This window comes from Martes martes (genome assembly GCF_963455335.1).
Source record: "Martes martes genome assembly, chromosome: 4".
Taxonomy (NCBI): Eukaryota; Metazoa; Chordata; class Mammalia; order Carnivora; family Mustelidae; genus Martes; species Martes martes.
In genome coordinates, this window is record NC_137891.1 from 172,498,261 (window position 1) to 172,512,117 (window position 13,857).

Sequence of the window (13,857 nt, forward strand, 5' to 3'; positions counted from 1 at the left end):
CACTATGATATATTCCATCATATAGAATCCAATTTCCATAATGTCATTACTTATTCTAAATGATTGACTCTTCTATGCCACTTTTTCTATCCACATGGATAATAGAGATTTAACTAATTCTTAGGGTTATTATGATTATGATTATGCACGTTTTGTTATAATATATCAAGGAAATATACATTCCTCTAATATTCATTGCAGTTGACAAAGAACCTTCATACCCACTGTTTTATTAATTCTCCTAACAACCTGTCAGGTACTATTACTTCCATTTCACAGGTAGTAAACTTGAGGCCCAGAAAAAGACTTGCCCGAGGTCACATGGTGAGTTGGGGGTAGCACCAGGACCTAAATCCAGTCATCATGCCCATGCCCCACACCTGGGGCTCCCCGAGGGCGGAGCTCCCCGAGAGCGGAGCAGTGTCCCCTCTTAGACTGTCCCCTCTTAGCTCCGCATCCATCAGGCTGTGTGTGCCCCAGACGGGGGTGGAGGTGTCTCCCCACTCTGTCTGGTCCAGGTCCAGAGGAGTCAGTCTTTGCTGAGGGCCTTCTCTATGCAGGGATCCCTCACCCTTTGGGGGCTCCCACTTCCGGGGGGAGATGTTACACTAGGGAGTACGAAGTGGTGTTTTTGTTTTTGTTTTTTTTTTTTAAAGATTTTATTTATTTATTTGACAGACAGATCACAAGTAAGCAGAGAGGCAGGCAGAGAGAGAAGGGAGGAAGCAGGCTCCCTGCTGAGCAGAGAGCCCGATGCGGGGCTCGATCCCAGGACACTGGGATCATGACCTGAGCCGAAGGCAGCGGCTTTAACCCACTGAGCCACCCAGGCGCCCTACGAAGTGGTGTTTTAACAGAGGTTCAAACACCATGCCTTGGGCCGGCCGCCCAGGGGAAGCGGCCCACGGAGAGGGCTGAGGTGGGATCTTGAATAAGATAAGCGTGCAGAGCCGGGGTGGGGCTCCCCGGGCACAGAGATGAAAATGGGGGAGGCCGGGCCCATCGAGACCAGAAGTAGCCCAGTGCGCGGGGCAAGTGTGGAGATCCCGGTGGCTTCGGGGCTGGGCGGCGGGCTCTCGCTGGCAAACCTGTCCGCGCTCCTGCTACAACTCGCCCGGTGCCCGTCAGTCTGTCGTCCGGACTCCAGAGCTGGTGCTTCCCGTCGACGGAAGGGGGACCCGCTCGGCTGGAGCCTCCGCAGCGCCGCCGCCCAGCTGGGGGACTTGGGCAACTCCTTCTGCTCTCTGCGCCTGTGTCTCCCCATCTTTCTGCACGATGGCCGTAGGAACGCCCACGACTCCGTGGTTGCCGGGGTCGGGGAGCCCCAACCCCCGCCTCCGCGGGCAACAAGTGGGCGCGGCGCGGGGCGGGGAGGCTGACGGTGCCGCCGCCCCGCCCCCCGCCCTCCTCGGGGCGGGGCCACCGGCCGCCCCTTTATCTGCCTGCAGGTCGCCCGGGACGCCGAGGGCCGCGGGTCCTAGGCGGCCGGGCTCCCCGCTGCGCTCCCGCCCGCAGCAGGTACGGGGCTGGGAAGAGGGGACCGGCGGCGGGCGCAAGGGGTGCTCCCGGGGGCGGCGGTCGCGCGCGCGGGGGGCGGAGCCGGAGCCGGGGCATCCCCGGGTGAGAGCCGGAGGACGCTGGGGGGACCCGCAGGAACGGGGCGCCTCTGAGAGAGTGGGCAGGGCCGCGGTGGCCGGGAAGAGGAGAGGCCAGGGGTTCGCTTCTCCCACTGCGGGAGAATGTAGACAGACTCCGGGGGCACAAGGGGTGCGACTACCTGGAACTGGATGATGTGAGAAGGTCCCACTTGGGGGCCATCTAGGCTGGTTGGGATGGGGAAGCCTGTCTTGGTGTCAGGAAAGCATGGAGGTTTCCCTACCCAGTGAGGGGAAGGGGAAGGAGCCCCACACCACCCCATAGCATTTGCTCCAAGCCTGCAGGCTTTGAAGACCCCCACAGGTTTCCCTGGGGCAGCCCGTGCAGGCCTGGCCTGAGTGAGGGACCCGGCCAGGCCACAGGAGTTTGAGAGTTTGATGGAGTCCCAGAGCCTGGCTGCACCTGATTGGATGGCCCAGGACCTTATGTTTTAGCTCCTGTGGGAGAGTGTTCCAGCCTCACTTCAAGGGGCTTGTGCCACCTCAGAGCCCTTGGGAAGAGGCAGCTCCACTCCAGCCTCAGTTTCCCTGACTAGAGGGGCCCTTGCTGGACAGAGGTGAAAGTTGGGTCCCTTTTCCATCCCATGCTGGGTGACTGTAGCCAGCTCACCCAACCTCTCTGAGCCTGCCTTCTTCCTATAGGTTCTTCCCTGTCCTCAGAGCATTAGTGAGTCTGAGTTCCACAGAATTCCTTTGACTTATTTATTCTGTTCTAATCACAAATGGTGGCCCAGGGTGTGGTTACAAAAAAAAAAAAAAAAAGATTTCTGTTCAGTTTTGGAAGAAATGGAAGAACTTTTTCTTAAACACATTCTGCCGAGTTGGGGAATTGGTTTGCGTTGAGGGAGGTGACCCAGTTGCTGGGAGATCGGGAGGCCAGCCAGGGATGAAAACTTTGCTTGTGTAATCTGTGACCACCCACCGGATGCCTGGGAATTGACTACAGTGGATGAAAGGCAAGAGCACTGGTTTGGGAGTCAGATGTTGTGCCCGGCCATCCTGCCTCCTGGGCTGTGACAGCAGCTTACGTGGAGGACCAGAGTTGCTTTGAGGGAGAGTTGAAATATATGTGAAACAGCAAGCCACTGTAATTAGTAATGTTAGCATCTAATCTTATTGATAATATTTGGGCTTTTATAAATCATCCTTGTCAGGACCCTTCAAGAACATTTACCTCTAACAACTCTCGTGTGGTAACATGGGCCCAGGCCTTACTATTATTATTATGATTATTATTTTTAAGTAGGCTCCAGGCCTAACACGCAGCTCTAACTCACGACCCTGAGATCAAGAATTGCATGCTCTACTACTGAGCCAGCCAGGCGTCCCTCCTGCCTTACCATTATTTTTATCTGAGGTTAAACTTTGTCTTCTATGGCAAGATAAAGCTGTCTTTAAGGGAGTGTGCTGAATAATCAGGTCCCAGAGAAGCAACAATGAATATTTTGCATGCCAAGATGGAGGCGAGAGAGAAAGTAGAATTATAACCAATTAATACTCATAATAGGCATTTTTTAGTTAGGCTAGTAAGCTCCAAGAGGGCAGGGTATTAATACCCTTAGTTCTTGCCCTTAGCTGTTACTAGCAAGGCTGTTGATTCCATGAGGAAAGTGTCTTAACTGCTTTGTTCACTGCTGAAGCTCTAGACCCTGGCACACACTCGGCTTGGAACAAATATTGGAACATCTCAAGGCCTGAAGCGCCCTTTGATGTTACCAGTAAATTCACTCTCTCCTTTGACATTTGGAGAAACAGGGCCAAGAGGGGAATGGACTTGTCCAGGATCCCACACCCAACAAAAAGAGCAGAGCCAGGCCTTGCCAGAGCCAACAGCTTGCATCTATAACTTTGTTTTGCTTTCACGAGAGCCCAAGAGGTAGCTATTACTACTATCCTTCGATTATGAATGAGGAAATGGGTTCAGAGAGGGTAAGGGACTTAAAAAGCAAAGTCACACAGCCGATGAGTGTCAGATTTGAAATCCCACCCTCACGTGAAAATAGGGACCTGGCTTCTCTCTGAAATAGCCGGCCTGAGGTGAGTGGTAGACACCCTCCCTTGGAGCGTCAGCTGTCTCCAGTGCTGTACGGTCACCACCCACGTGCCTTCTCTCCGGCTGGACTTTCCTCAGCCTGCAGGCATTTCATTTGTGTGGGAGAGCCCTGTCTGGGCAGGGAGTCTGTGTGGTTCCTTCTCCCTGTGCCCCAGCCCTGTAGCCTTTGGCCTGCCATGTGCACTGAACTCAATGGGATGGGTAAAACCTGGGGCTCTCCCACTTTGAAGCCCATTTACTGCCCCATCCCTACAAGCTTGTTATCTGTTTTGCCTCTGGGTAAAAAGAGGGTTAAAAGAGGACAGTTTTTTTAGACGATGCCAAGCAAATCTCTAGGGCTGGGGATATTTCAAATACTACGACTCAGGCTGGGGATAATTCAAATACTACTACTGTTAATAATAATGAGTCACTACTACTATTAATATTTAATAATAATAACAATCATTTATCGAGTCCCCCAACTGTGCTACAACTTTATTCTAACAAGTTTGATCTTTACAGCCATCTATGCTATAGATAATAGTATAATTCCCATGAGGGCGCTAAGGCTCAGAGAAGGTGAGTCACTTGTCTTAGGTCACACAGCTAGCATGTGATGGAAGCAGGCGTCAAACCTGGTTTTTCTGAATCTGAAGTCCATCTCCTTCATGAGCCTTTATGGTGTCTCCTTTCTCCTTTATTTCTAACTTCTTACCATTATGATTCCTGGTGAGTAGGGGACAGAAGCCGGTCAAGTTTGCCTGACATCCATCAACCGGTCCCTGGTCACCAGGTCTCAGCCCAGCTTTGCCCGTCTTGCTGTGTGAATCTTGGGTAAGTCCCAACTTTTTAGCCAGCCCTGGGTTTCCCCAGACATTTCATGTGGAGGGTAATGCTGACTTTCTTTCTGCAGCTGAGGCCTGGCTAGGAGGGCAACATTTAACTGGGGTTTGACCAGTGTGGGAATGGTGATGGTTGGGGGAAGGGAGAGGTGGAGGTTTCCTTTAGCCCCACCCTCTGGTGACATCACACAAGACACCTCCAGTCCTTGGAAGCCCCGCCCCTAGTGACCCTCACCTGTGGAAGTGCCACCCAGTGCCTGGCATCTGGTGAATTTGCCCAGTCCCACAGCGGAAGCCATCGGCCCCCAGGCTTGAGGAAAACCCCTAGGTAACCTAGGCTTGGCGGAAGGCGATGGAGGGTGGCCCGGAAACAGGCAGGTCCTGGCAGCCTGATGGGCAGATAACTCTGAGGATTCTCTGAGGGTGGTCTCTGGATACCTGCCCTCCTTCCAGCTCATGCTGGACCCCTGCTCCTGCTCCTCCCTCCTGGATTTGGGGGCCCCTTTCCATGGAGTCAGGAGATGGGAACTAATTCTGAAAAAAGACAGATCCAGATGGAATGGGGCCTGTGGGTGAGGTCTAAAGGAAGTAGGGAGCAGGATCTCTTTATCCCAGTATGTAGCCTCTGGGTTAGGCCCCCACCATGCATAGGCCCCACCATGGCTGGTGGAGGAGGAGGGCCCTGCGGGAGCTATGACAGCCTGAGGAGGTGGCTGTGAGCTAAAGCTTCATTGGTGTACAGTGGGTGGCTGGTAATGAGGGGAGATGGAGGACCCTGAATCCACGTTAGTTGCTAGCAGACTAAAGAAATAATTTATGGGAAAGGCCTTGGCTACCTGCTTTAGACCATTATTTTCCGAATTAGTTCTGTGGAATGTAGACTGACAGTGACAGGAGGCAGGGTAGCCTGTGTGTGTGTGTGTGTGTGTGTGTGTATGTACACACATGTATGAATGTAAGCATGTGCACTTGGGGAAGAGCTCCTAACCTCTCTGAGTTTCACTAGCCTCAAAAAGAAAATTGGCATAATACATACCTCACCAGGCTAGTTATGGGAATTAACTGCAACAAGGTTATAAAGAGTAAGCATACAGTAAGCACACATTTCAGCCGGCTTTACAATGTAATTATTACTAGGAAAAGAATCTTTGGTCAGGTAGGCTTGACAAATGGAGGTTCAACAAAGCAAAGCTGGCTTCTGTGCTGCAGGACTTCTAGAGCCTTTAATAGGCTGTTATGACTTAGAAAGTTCTCAGTGGGATATGGAGCCTTGGACTAGATTTAATGGATTACAGGGACCCAGGAACTAGGCCACCATCGGACATTATCATTCCTTGGTCTTCTCCTTTGGGGGGGAATGGAAACTTGGCTGGATTGGGCAACTCTGGGGAAGGCCTGCCTGTCTCTGGGCTCTTGTTTCCTCAGTGTAAAACAAAGGTGCTGCATGAGACATTTTCAGAGGCCTTTTCTGGCTTCCTGAGGTTCTGAATTGGAAAGCCAAAGTTGTAGACCACCTCCAGTGCTGGCTCCTCCAAAGCAAGGGAGGCAGGCCAGTGTGGGGGTAGGCGTGGGAGGGTGGTTCTCATGGATGGAAGCGGCCAGCAAGGTCGACTTCCTAAACCTGACCTGTGCCATGCTGTCTGGGGAATGGGAAGTGGGAGAGTCCTGCGCTCCCCTGTCAGAAGCACCCCTTGTGCAGTATTGTAGCAAGTTGTTTAACTCCTGCCTCCTCACTGGACTAGGAGAGGCCAGAGACCAGAGCTGACTTGAGACGTGTCATGCAGGGGGCGCTTAGGGATGCAGGTCAGGCTAGGGTGAGGAGGAGGGTGGCTGGGGGTTTATCTTGATACTGTCTTTGCATAGCAAGCTCCCTGCATTTACTGGACTGTGTGTAAATTATTGGGGAGTTTTGGGGGGTGATCAAGGTGCTGCTAGTGGCAGAAACATGAGAGCTTTATCCTACCTGGATCTCCTTGCCTCTTACAATGACTGGTGCAAAGGTAGTTGCAATAAATATGTGATTAAAGACGGACAGAAGACCAGGGCGCTGAGTCCCATAAGCTCGTTGGAGGGATGGGAGTTGTGGGGCAGGTGCTAGTGTTTCAGTAAATATTTGACTTAATGACTGACACAGCGAGTGAAGATAAGTCTGAATTAAGCAACTGGTTTCAGGCCAAACTATATAGAGAATATATAACTATGAAATGATTAATGGCACTTGCCACCTTGTCTTGCAAAAGGTAGTGGTTGTGATTGCAAATCGAGTCCAGACCGTGCCTCTGCCACCTCCTAGCTAGTTGGGTGGGCAGAGTCCTTCATGTCTCCTTGCCTCAGTTCCTTATCTGCAAAATGGTACTAATGATAGTACCTACTCACAGGATGTTATGAAGTATCAATGAGTCAATTACACGTAAAGTATTTAAAACAGTGTCTGGCACAAAGCGGGTACTGTATAAGCATTTGCTGTGATTTGTTTTCCTTTTGATAATCTCCACATACCATGAAGTTTCCGGGGGCAGGGATTGGATCTTTTTCCTCTCTGCCCTCCCCGGGACCCAGCACAGGACCTGAGGCAGAGAAGGGACTCAGTAAGTTTTTGCTAAATGACCAAATGAAGAGTGAATATGTTTTATATGGTACATTATATAACCTATACAGGGGGTGGTAGATGGGGAGAGGCGGGGGTGAGGGGGGTGAAGTAAGGAGGCCCCCTGGAGGTGGTAGGTAGAACTGGCCTTAATGGATTTTAGTGGAGGGAAAGGAAGTTGGCCCAGGGTGTGATATTTGGGTTAGGTGGGAAATAAGGGTAGGAGTGGGGTCTTGAATGCAGGGTAAAGGGTTAGATTTTATTCCTTTGGAATTAGCAGCCATGGGTGGGAGCGGAAAGGCTGGAGGAGGAGGACCTTTTGAGTGGACATATGGCTGAGGGAAAGGGAATCAGGTTTTTTGTTTTTTTTTTAAGCTTTTATTTTTTCATTTGTCAGAGAGAGAGAGAGAGGGAGAGAGCACAAGCAGTGGGAGTGGCAGGCAGAGGGAGAAGCAGGCTCCCTGCTGAGCAAGGAGCCCAATGCAGGACTCAAACCCAGGACCCTGGGATCATGACTTGAGCCAAAGGCAGATGCTTAACTGACTGAGCCACCCAGGCGTCCCTATAGAAATCAGTTTTTAACTGGGGACTTTCAGGGGGAAAAAGTGGCTTTTTGAGTTGGGGACTAAGGGTATGAAGTGTTACCAGGATGCTGTTACACTCTTTGATTCAACAAATACTGAGTGTCAGCTACCTCCAAAGCCCCACAGGTTCACAAAACAATGAGACTAACTGCCTACCCTTCGTGAGCTCACATGAATGGTTTTAATGCCCATGAGAAATGTTAAAATGGTCAAAAGATGGGTATCTTATGGTAGACACTCAAGTAGAGAGGTCATCATCGGAGATCCGGGGGCCAGGGAAAGTATCACAGAAGAAATGGGTTTTGAGGGATGAGTAGGAGTTTACCAAGTAGGCAAGATGAGGAAGACAACTCAGGCAGAGGGAACAGCTTGTGTAAACCTCTGGACACATGAAACAGGCTCAGGGGTGTGGTGAGGCTGTGGCTGGGTTGGAAGTACATTGTGGTTGAGCAACAGGACAGGAAAAAGTAGCAGGGACCAGATCATGGAAGTTGATGGAGGGTCAGTGGGAGACCTGCCACTCTGAAGGGGCTAAAGAGACTGCAGTTCTGTTCTTAGCAAGGTCGCTGTCACTGGCAGGTGAACACAGATGTCATCATGAACACAGGAGAAAGCAGAAGGGCTGCTGTGTGGACCTGGACTGGAATGGAAGTGGCTGAGGTAGTGAGCCACCTCCATTCATTTCTCAAGCATTGACTGAGCCCCATATAGCACACCAGGCACCGTTCTAGGAACTTGGGATACATCAGGGCCCAGAACAGTCATGGGGGCAGAGCCACGATCTTCCTTAGGATGACTCCTCTCTTCAGAAACTCAGGGTAGGGATAAAGGGGGAGGGAAGGAGGGAGTAAGAACCGGGCTCCAGAGCCTCCCAGCTGCTGCTCATGGTGGGCCAGGGTGCCCTGACTTTGCTCTGGCCTCTCTCCCAGTTTGCTGCCTGGCCCACAGCCATGGCCACAATGGTGGCCCAGAAGCTCAGCCATCTCCTGCCCACTTTGCGGCAGGCCCACCGGGAGTCGCAGCCATCCGGGCAGCCAGAGCCCGTGTTCACGGTGGACCGAGCGGAGGTGCCGCCCCTCTTCTGGAAGCCGTACATCTACGTGGGCTACCGGCCGCTGCATCAGACGTGGCGCTTCTACTTCCGCACGCTGTTCCAGCAGCACAACGAGGCGGTGAACGTCTGGACCCACCTGCTGGCGGCGCTAGTGCTGCTGCTGCGGCTGGCCATCTTTGCGGGGACCGTGGACTTCTGGGGAGACCCCCACGCCCTGCCCCTCTTCATCATTATCCTTGCCTCCTTCACCTACCTGTCCCTCAGCGCCTTGGCTCACCTCCTGCAGGCCAAGTCCGAGTTCTGGCACTACAGCTTCTTCTTCCTGGACTACGTGGGCGTGGCCGTGTACCAGTTCGGCAGCGCCCTGGCGCACTTCTACTACGCCATCGAGCCTGCCTGGCATGCCCAGGTGCAGGCCATCTTCCTGCCCACGGCCGCCTTTCTCGCCTGGCTTTCTTGCACCGGCTCCTGCTACAACAAGTACAGCCAGAAGCCCGGCCTGCTGGGCCGTACCTGCCAGGAGGTGCCGTCGGCGCTGGCCTACGCGCTGGACATCAGCCCCGTGGTGCACCGCATCCTGGTGTCCCCCGACCGGATCACAGATGACCCCGCTCTTCTCTACCACAAGTGCCAAGTGGTCTTCTTCCTGCTGGCCGCGGCTTTCTTCTCAGCCTTCATGCCGGAGCGCTGGTTTCCGGGCAGCTGTCACCTCTTCGGCCAAGGCCACCAGCTCTTCCACGTGTTCTTGGTGCTGTGCACGCTGGCTCAGCTGGAGGCTGTGGCCCTGGACTACGAGGCCCGGCGGCCCATCTATGAGCCTCTGCACACCCGCTGGCCCCACAACTTCTCTGGCCTCTTCCTGCTCACTGTGGGCAGCAGTGTGCTGACCGCCTTCCTCCTGAGCCAGCTGGTACGGCGCAAACTTGACCGGAAGACCCAGTGAGGGGAAGGGAGGGTATGGTGGCTGGTAGGGAGGGAGGTAGAGTGGGAGCCCTGGGGTCAGGGCTTGGCTCCAGAGGGGAATAAGGCCTGGTAAAGTTGTTCATGTCTGGCCTGCGGTGACTTTCTGTGAACGCTTCAGCTGCCAAAGGCGGTACTGGCCTGTCCTTAGATTTGGGGATTGGCCAGGAGCAGCTGGGGGGCCACTCCTGGGCCTGCCCCAACCCCCTGCCCTGGGAGAGGAAAAGAGATAAAGATGAGGGCCAACCAGGCTTGCCTCTAACCATTGCCTCTCACTAGGGGTGAGGATTGGGGGTCAGCTGGGGCCAGGACCCCGGTTGGGAGCTTCCAGATTATCTGAGAGGGGGTGAAGGTAGAATTTAGGCCAGAGGCAGAAGAGGCCTCAACAACCCCCCCACCCCAACACCACCCAGATTTCATTGGTGGATAGGGAAGGGGCAGGCCCCGAATATATGCAGGATCTTATCATTCCTTGAGCTCCAGCCTGGAGCTTTGGAGTTCCACGGAGTCTCCAAAGGTAGAAGATTGTGGCAGGTAGAAATGGATCCCACCCAGGGCCCATACCTCCTCGGTCATCATCCCACACAGTAAGCCCCAGCCTTTCTAGCTCTGTGACCCACACATCCTGTTCCCAGCCTTTCTCTTGGTTTCCTTGTTCATGATTCAGTTATCCATTCAGTGTTTCCTGGGCTACCCGCTGGGTCCTGTGGATCCATGCAGGATGATGAGAACTTTAATATGGGAGTGACCTGTCAGGGGAAGCACGAGGAGGAATAATCGGTGCTGCCTGCTGCCCCCCTCAAGGTCTTGGGTTGGGAGGGGTGAATAGGAGTTTGCAGATGAAGGAGGGCATTCCAGGCAGAGGTAAAGCCTCTACAAAGGCCAAAGAGGTACTGAAGGGAGTTCAGCGGGGCTGGAGGTAGGGGTGATCTGGACTCTGATATGTCCTGGATTTAATAAAGTGACCAATAACAGCAGCCTCTTTGCTTTTTGCCTCCTGTCTTGGGAATGGGGCCCTGGGGCCCCCATGGACCTGCTCAGCATGTTGAAGAGGTTTTCCAGGGAGTGGCTGGTGCCCCCAGGGGTGGAAACATAGAAGAGGAAAGCAGTTGATTGTTTTTTCTTTGCCTAGGGGTGATTGGGGGCCTTATATGCTATATATATGAACTTTTTCTTTTTGGCAGGAAAGGGGGGCAGTTTTATTACTAAAGTTTTAGAAGTTAAAGGAATGTGTAAAGTTTTATATAATCCCACTTAATAATTTGATAAAGATTTCATTTTTTGGTCTTTCCTTCCATCAGGAAGGATTTTATATGTTAACTTTTATAATCCTGCTTTTCCACAATACAGTTTATAATAGTTTTCCACAGTACAGTGAAGGAAAATTAGGAAGTACTGATAAAAAAAAACAAAACCCAGGTGAATAAAAAATTTCATTCTGCTGGGTGCCTAGGTAGCTCAGTTGGTTAAGCATCTGCCTTCAGCTCAGGTCATGATCCCAGGGTCCTGGGATAGAGTCCTACACCAGGCTGCCTGCTCAACAGAGAGTTGTTCCTCCCTCTGCCTGCTGCTCCCCCTGCTTGTGTGCTCTTTCTCTCACTGACAAATAAATAAGTAAAATCTTTTAAAAAATGCCCTAGTGCTAAAGTATCTTGTTTATAGGGGTGCCTGCATGGCTTAGTTAAGCATGTTGGACTCTTGATTTTTTTTTTTTTTTAAGATTTTATTTATTTATTTGACAGAGAGAGCACAAGCAGGCAGAGCTGCAGACAGAGGGAGAGGGAGAAGCAGGCTCTCGGCTGAGCAGGGAGTCCCATGTGGGGCTCGATCCCAGGACCCCGGGATCATGACCTGAGCCAAAGGCAGCTGCTTAACCGATTGAGCCACCCAGGCGCCCCTGGACTCTTGATTTTGTCTCAGGTCATGATCTCAGGGTTGGGAGATTACGCACTACATGGGACTCCATGCTCAGCGGGGAGTCTACTTGAGATTCTCCCTCAGCCCTGTCCCCTACTCTCTCTCTCTCTAAAATACATCTTTTTATTTTTTTTAATTTTTTTAAAGATTTTATTTATTTGACAGAGAGAGAGGTCACAAGTAGGCAGAGAGGCAGGCAGAGAAAGAGGGAGAAGCAGGCTCCCCGCTGAGCAGAGAGCCTGATGTGGGGCTTGATCCCAGGACCCTGAGACCATGACCCGAGCCGAAGGCAGAGGCTTAACCCACTGAGCCACCCAGGCGCCCCTAAAATAAATCTTTTTAAACAAAGATCCTGTTTAGGGGCTCCTGGATGGCTCAGTCGTTAAGAGTCTGCCTTTGGCTCAGGTCATGGTCCCTGGGTCCTGGGATCCAGCCCCTCATCTGGCTCTCTGCTCAGTGGAAAGCCTGCTTCTTCCTCTCCCACTCCCCCTGCTTGTGTTCCCCCTGTCCCTGTGTCTATCTCTGTCAAATAAATAAAATAAAATTGAAAAAAGATCCTTTTTACATATATATGTATATGATTTATAAACATATATAAAGAATGTCTGTGGGGACTGGTTAGGGATGGAAGAATGAGCGGGACGCTAGCACTTCTGAATTTCTGAGGAACTTTCACAATCTGCAAAGTGCTTTCACAAACATTACCTCACTTGATCCTCTTTAAAACTCAAGGTCACACTTAAGCTGTGAAGGCAGGACTAGGAGATAGATAGTTTTGGGAGCTGACAAGCCTGGGACTCCAAATTTTTAGCTTTCATTTTTGACCTTTTTAGTTTCATTTTTTCAAAAAAGATTTTGACTGAGTGAGAGCACAAGCAGGGGGAGCTGCAGGGGGAAAGGAGGAAGCTGAGCAGGGATTCTCAACGCAGGGCTGGATCCCAGGACCCAGGGTTCATGACCTGAGCTGAAGGCAGACACTTAACCAAATGAGACACCCAGGCACCCCACCCCTCTTTTTTTTTTTTTTTTTTAAAGATTTTTATTGATTTATTTGACAGAGATCACAAGTAGGCAGAGAGGCAGGCAGAGAGAGAGATGGGGAAGCAGGCTCCCTGGGGAGCAGAGAGCAGAGAGCCCAATGCTGGGCTGGATCACAGGACCCTGAGATCATGACCCGAGCCGAAGGCAGAGGCTTTAACCCACTGAGCCACCCAGGCGCCCCCACCCCTCTTTTAAAAAAGATTTTATTTATTTGAGAGAGAGAGAGTGAGAACGAGTGGGGGAGGGGCAGAGAGGGAGGGAGACACAGACTCCCCCACTGAGAAGGGAGTCAGAGCTGGGGCTCGATCCCAGGACTCTGGGTCATGACCCAGCGGAAGGCAGACTTACCCGCTGAGCCATCCAGGCGCCCTCCCCCCCCCCACCTTTTTAATAAAGATTTATTTATTTATTTATTTGACATAGATCACAAGTAGGCAGAGACAGAGAGAGAGGGAGAAGCAGGCTCCCTGCTGAGCGGAGAGCCCAATGCGGGTCTCCATCCCAAGGCCCTGAGATCATGACCTGAGCCAGAGGTAGAGGCTTAACCCACCGAGCCACCCAGGCGCCCCCTTTTTAACGTTTTCTAGATCCTTTCCCGTGTGGTTTCATAGTTATGCTTGGATTTTTTTTTTTTTTAATTTCAAAAGTAATTCATAAACTCGAGTGTGTGGTTACCACTTAAGGTAGTGCCGGCGACACGGGCTTTGGAGCTGGCTGACCGCAGCCTCGGCTCCACCCTTCCTTTTGGGATGACCGGGAGGATGCAGCTGTTGAGACTGGAAAACCCTGAGCCCGGGGTTGTTATGTTTACCGCAAGAAGGGGCAACTAATTTAGCGAAAAGACATGCATAATCCTTGTGCAATGTCGCGAACACGTTCAAGCTGCCCAGGCGCGGGAAGGCAACTCGAATTAAAAGATCACAAGGGGCGCGAAGGTCTTGGTAAACCGAAAGGAGCTCCACCCACCAGATGACCCTGTGAGGCCCGGGGCGGAGAGAAAGGGGCGGTGCTAGGGCCGGGGCGGTGCTGATGCTGGGGCGGTGCCTGCGTCGGCAGCTGCGGCGTAGCTCCGCCCCCGGCGTTGGCGCGAGATCCGAACGTCAGTGGAGGTTGTTAGAGCCATTCTGTGAGGCAGCTGGAGCCGGAGCCCGGCGTCCGGCTGGCTGAGTGTCGGCCGCGGCC

At 52.2% G+C, this 13,857-nt stretch overlaps 1 protein-coding gene across 1 annotated transcript; it reads left to right on the plus strand.

Annotated features, from left to right (window-relative positions):
- The first annotated feature begins 1,410 nt into the window (after positions 1 to 1,410).
- Positions 1,411 to 10,694, plus strand: PAQR7 (progestin and adipoQ receptor family member 7). Its single transcript, XM_080801464.1, has 3 exons — positions 1,411 to 1,518; positions 4,428 to 4,524; positions 8,633 to 10,694. Exon 3 carries the CDS (start codon positions 8,654 to 8,656, stop codon positions 9,698 to 9,700), a length of 1,047 nt encoding a protein of 348 aa, XP_080657590.1. The 5' UTR covers positions 1,411 to 1,518; positions 4,428 to 4,524; positions 8,633 to 8,653; the 3' UTR covers positions 9,701 to 10,694.
- Positions 10,695 to 13,857: the final 3,163 nt, after the last annotated feature.

What these genes read in the sequence shown, in the direction of transcription:
- PAQR7 (XM_080801464.1), top strand. Translation starts at nt 8,654, where the DNA reads ATGGCCACAATGGTGGCCCAGAAGCTCAGCCATCTCCTGCCCACTTTG.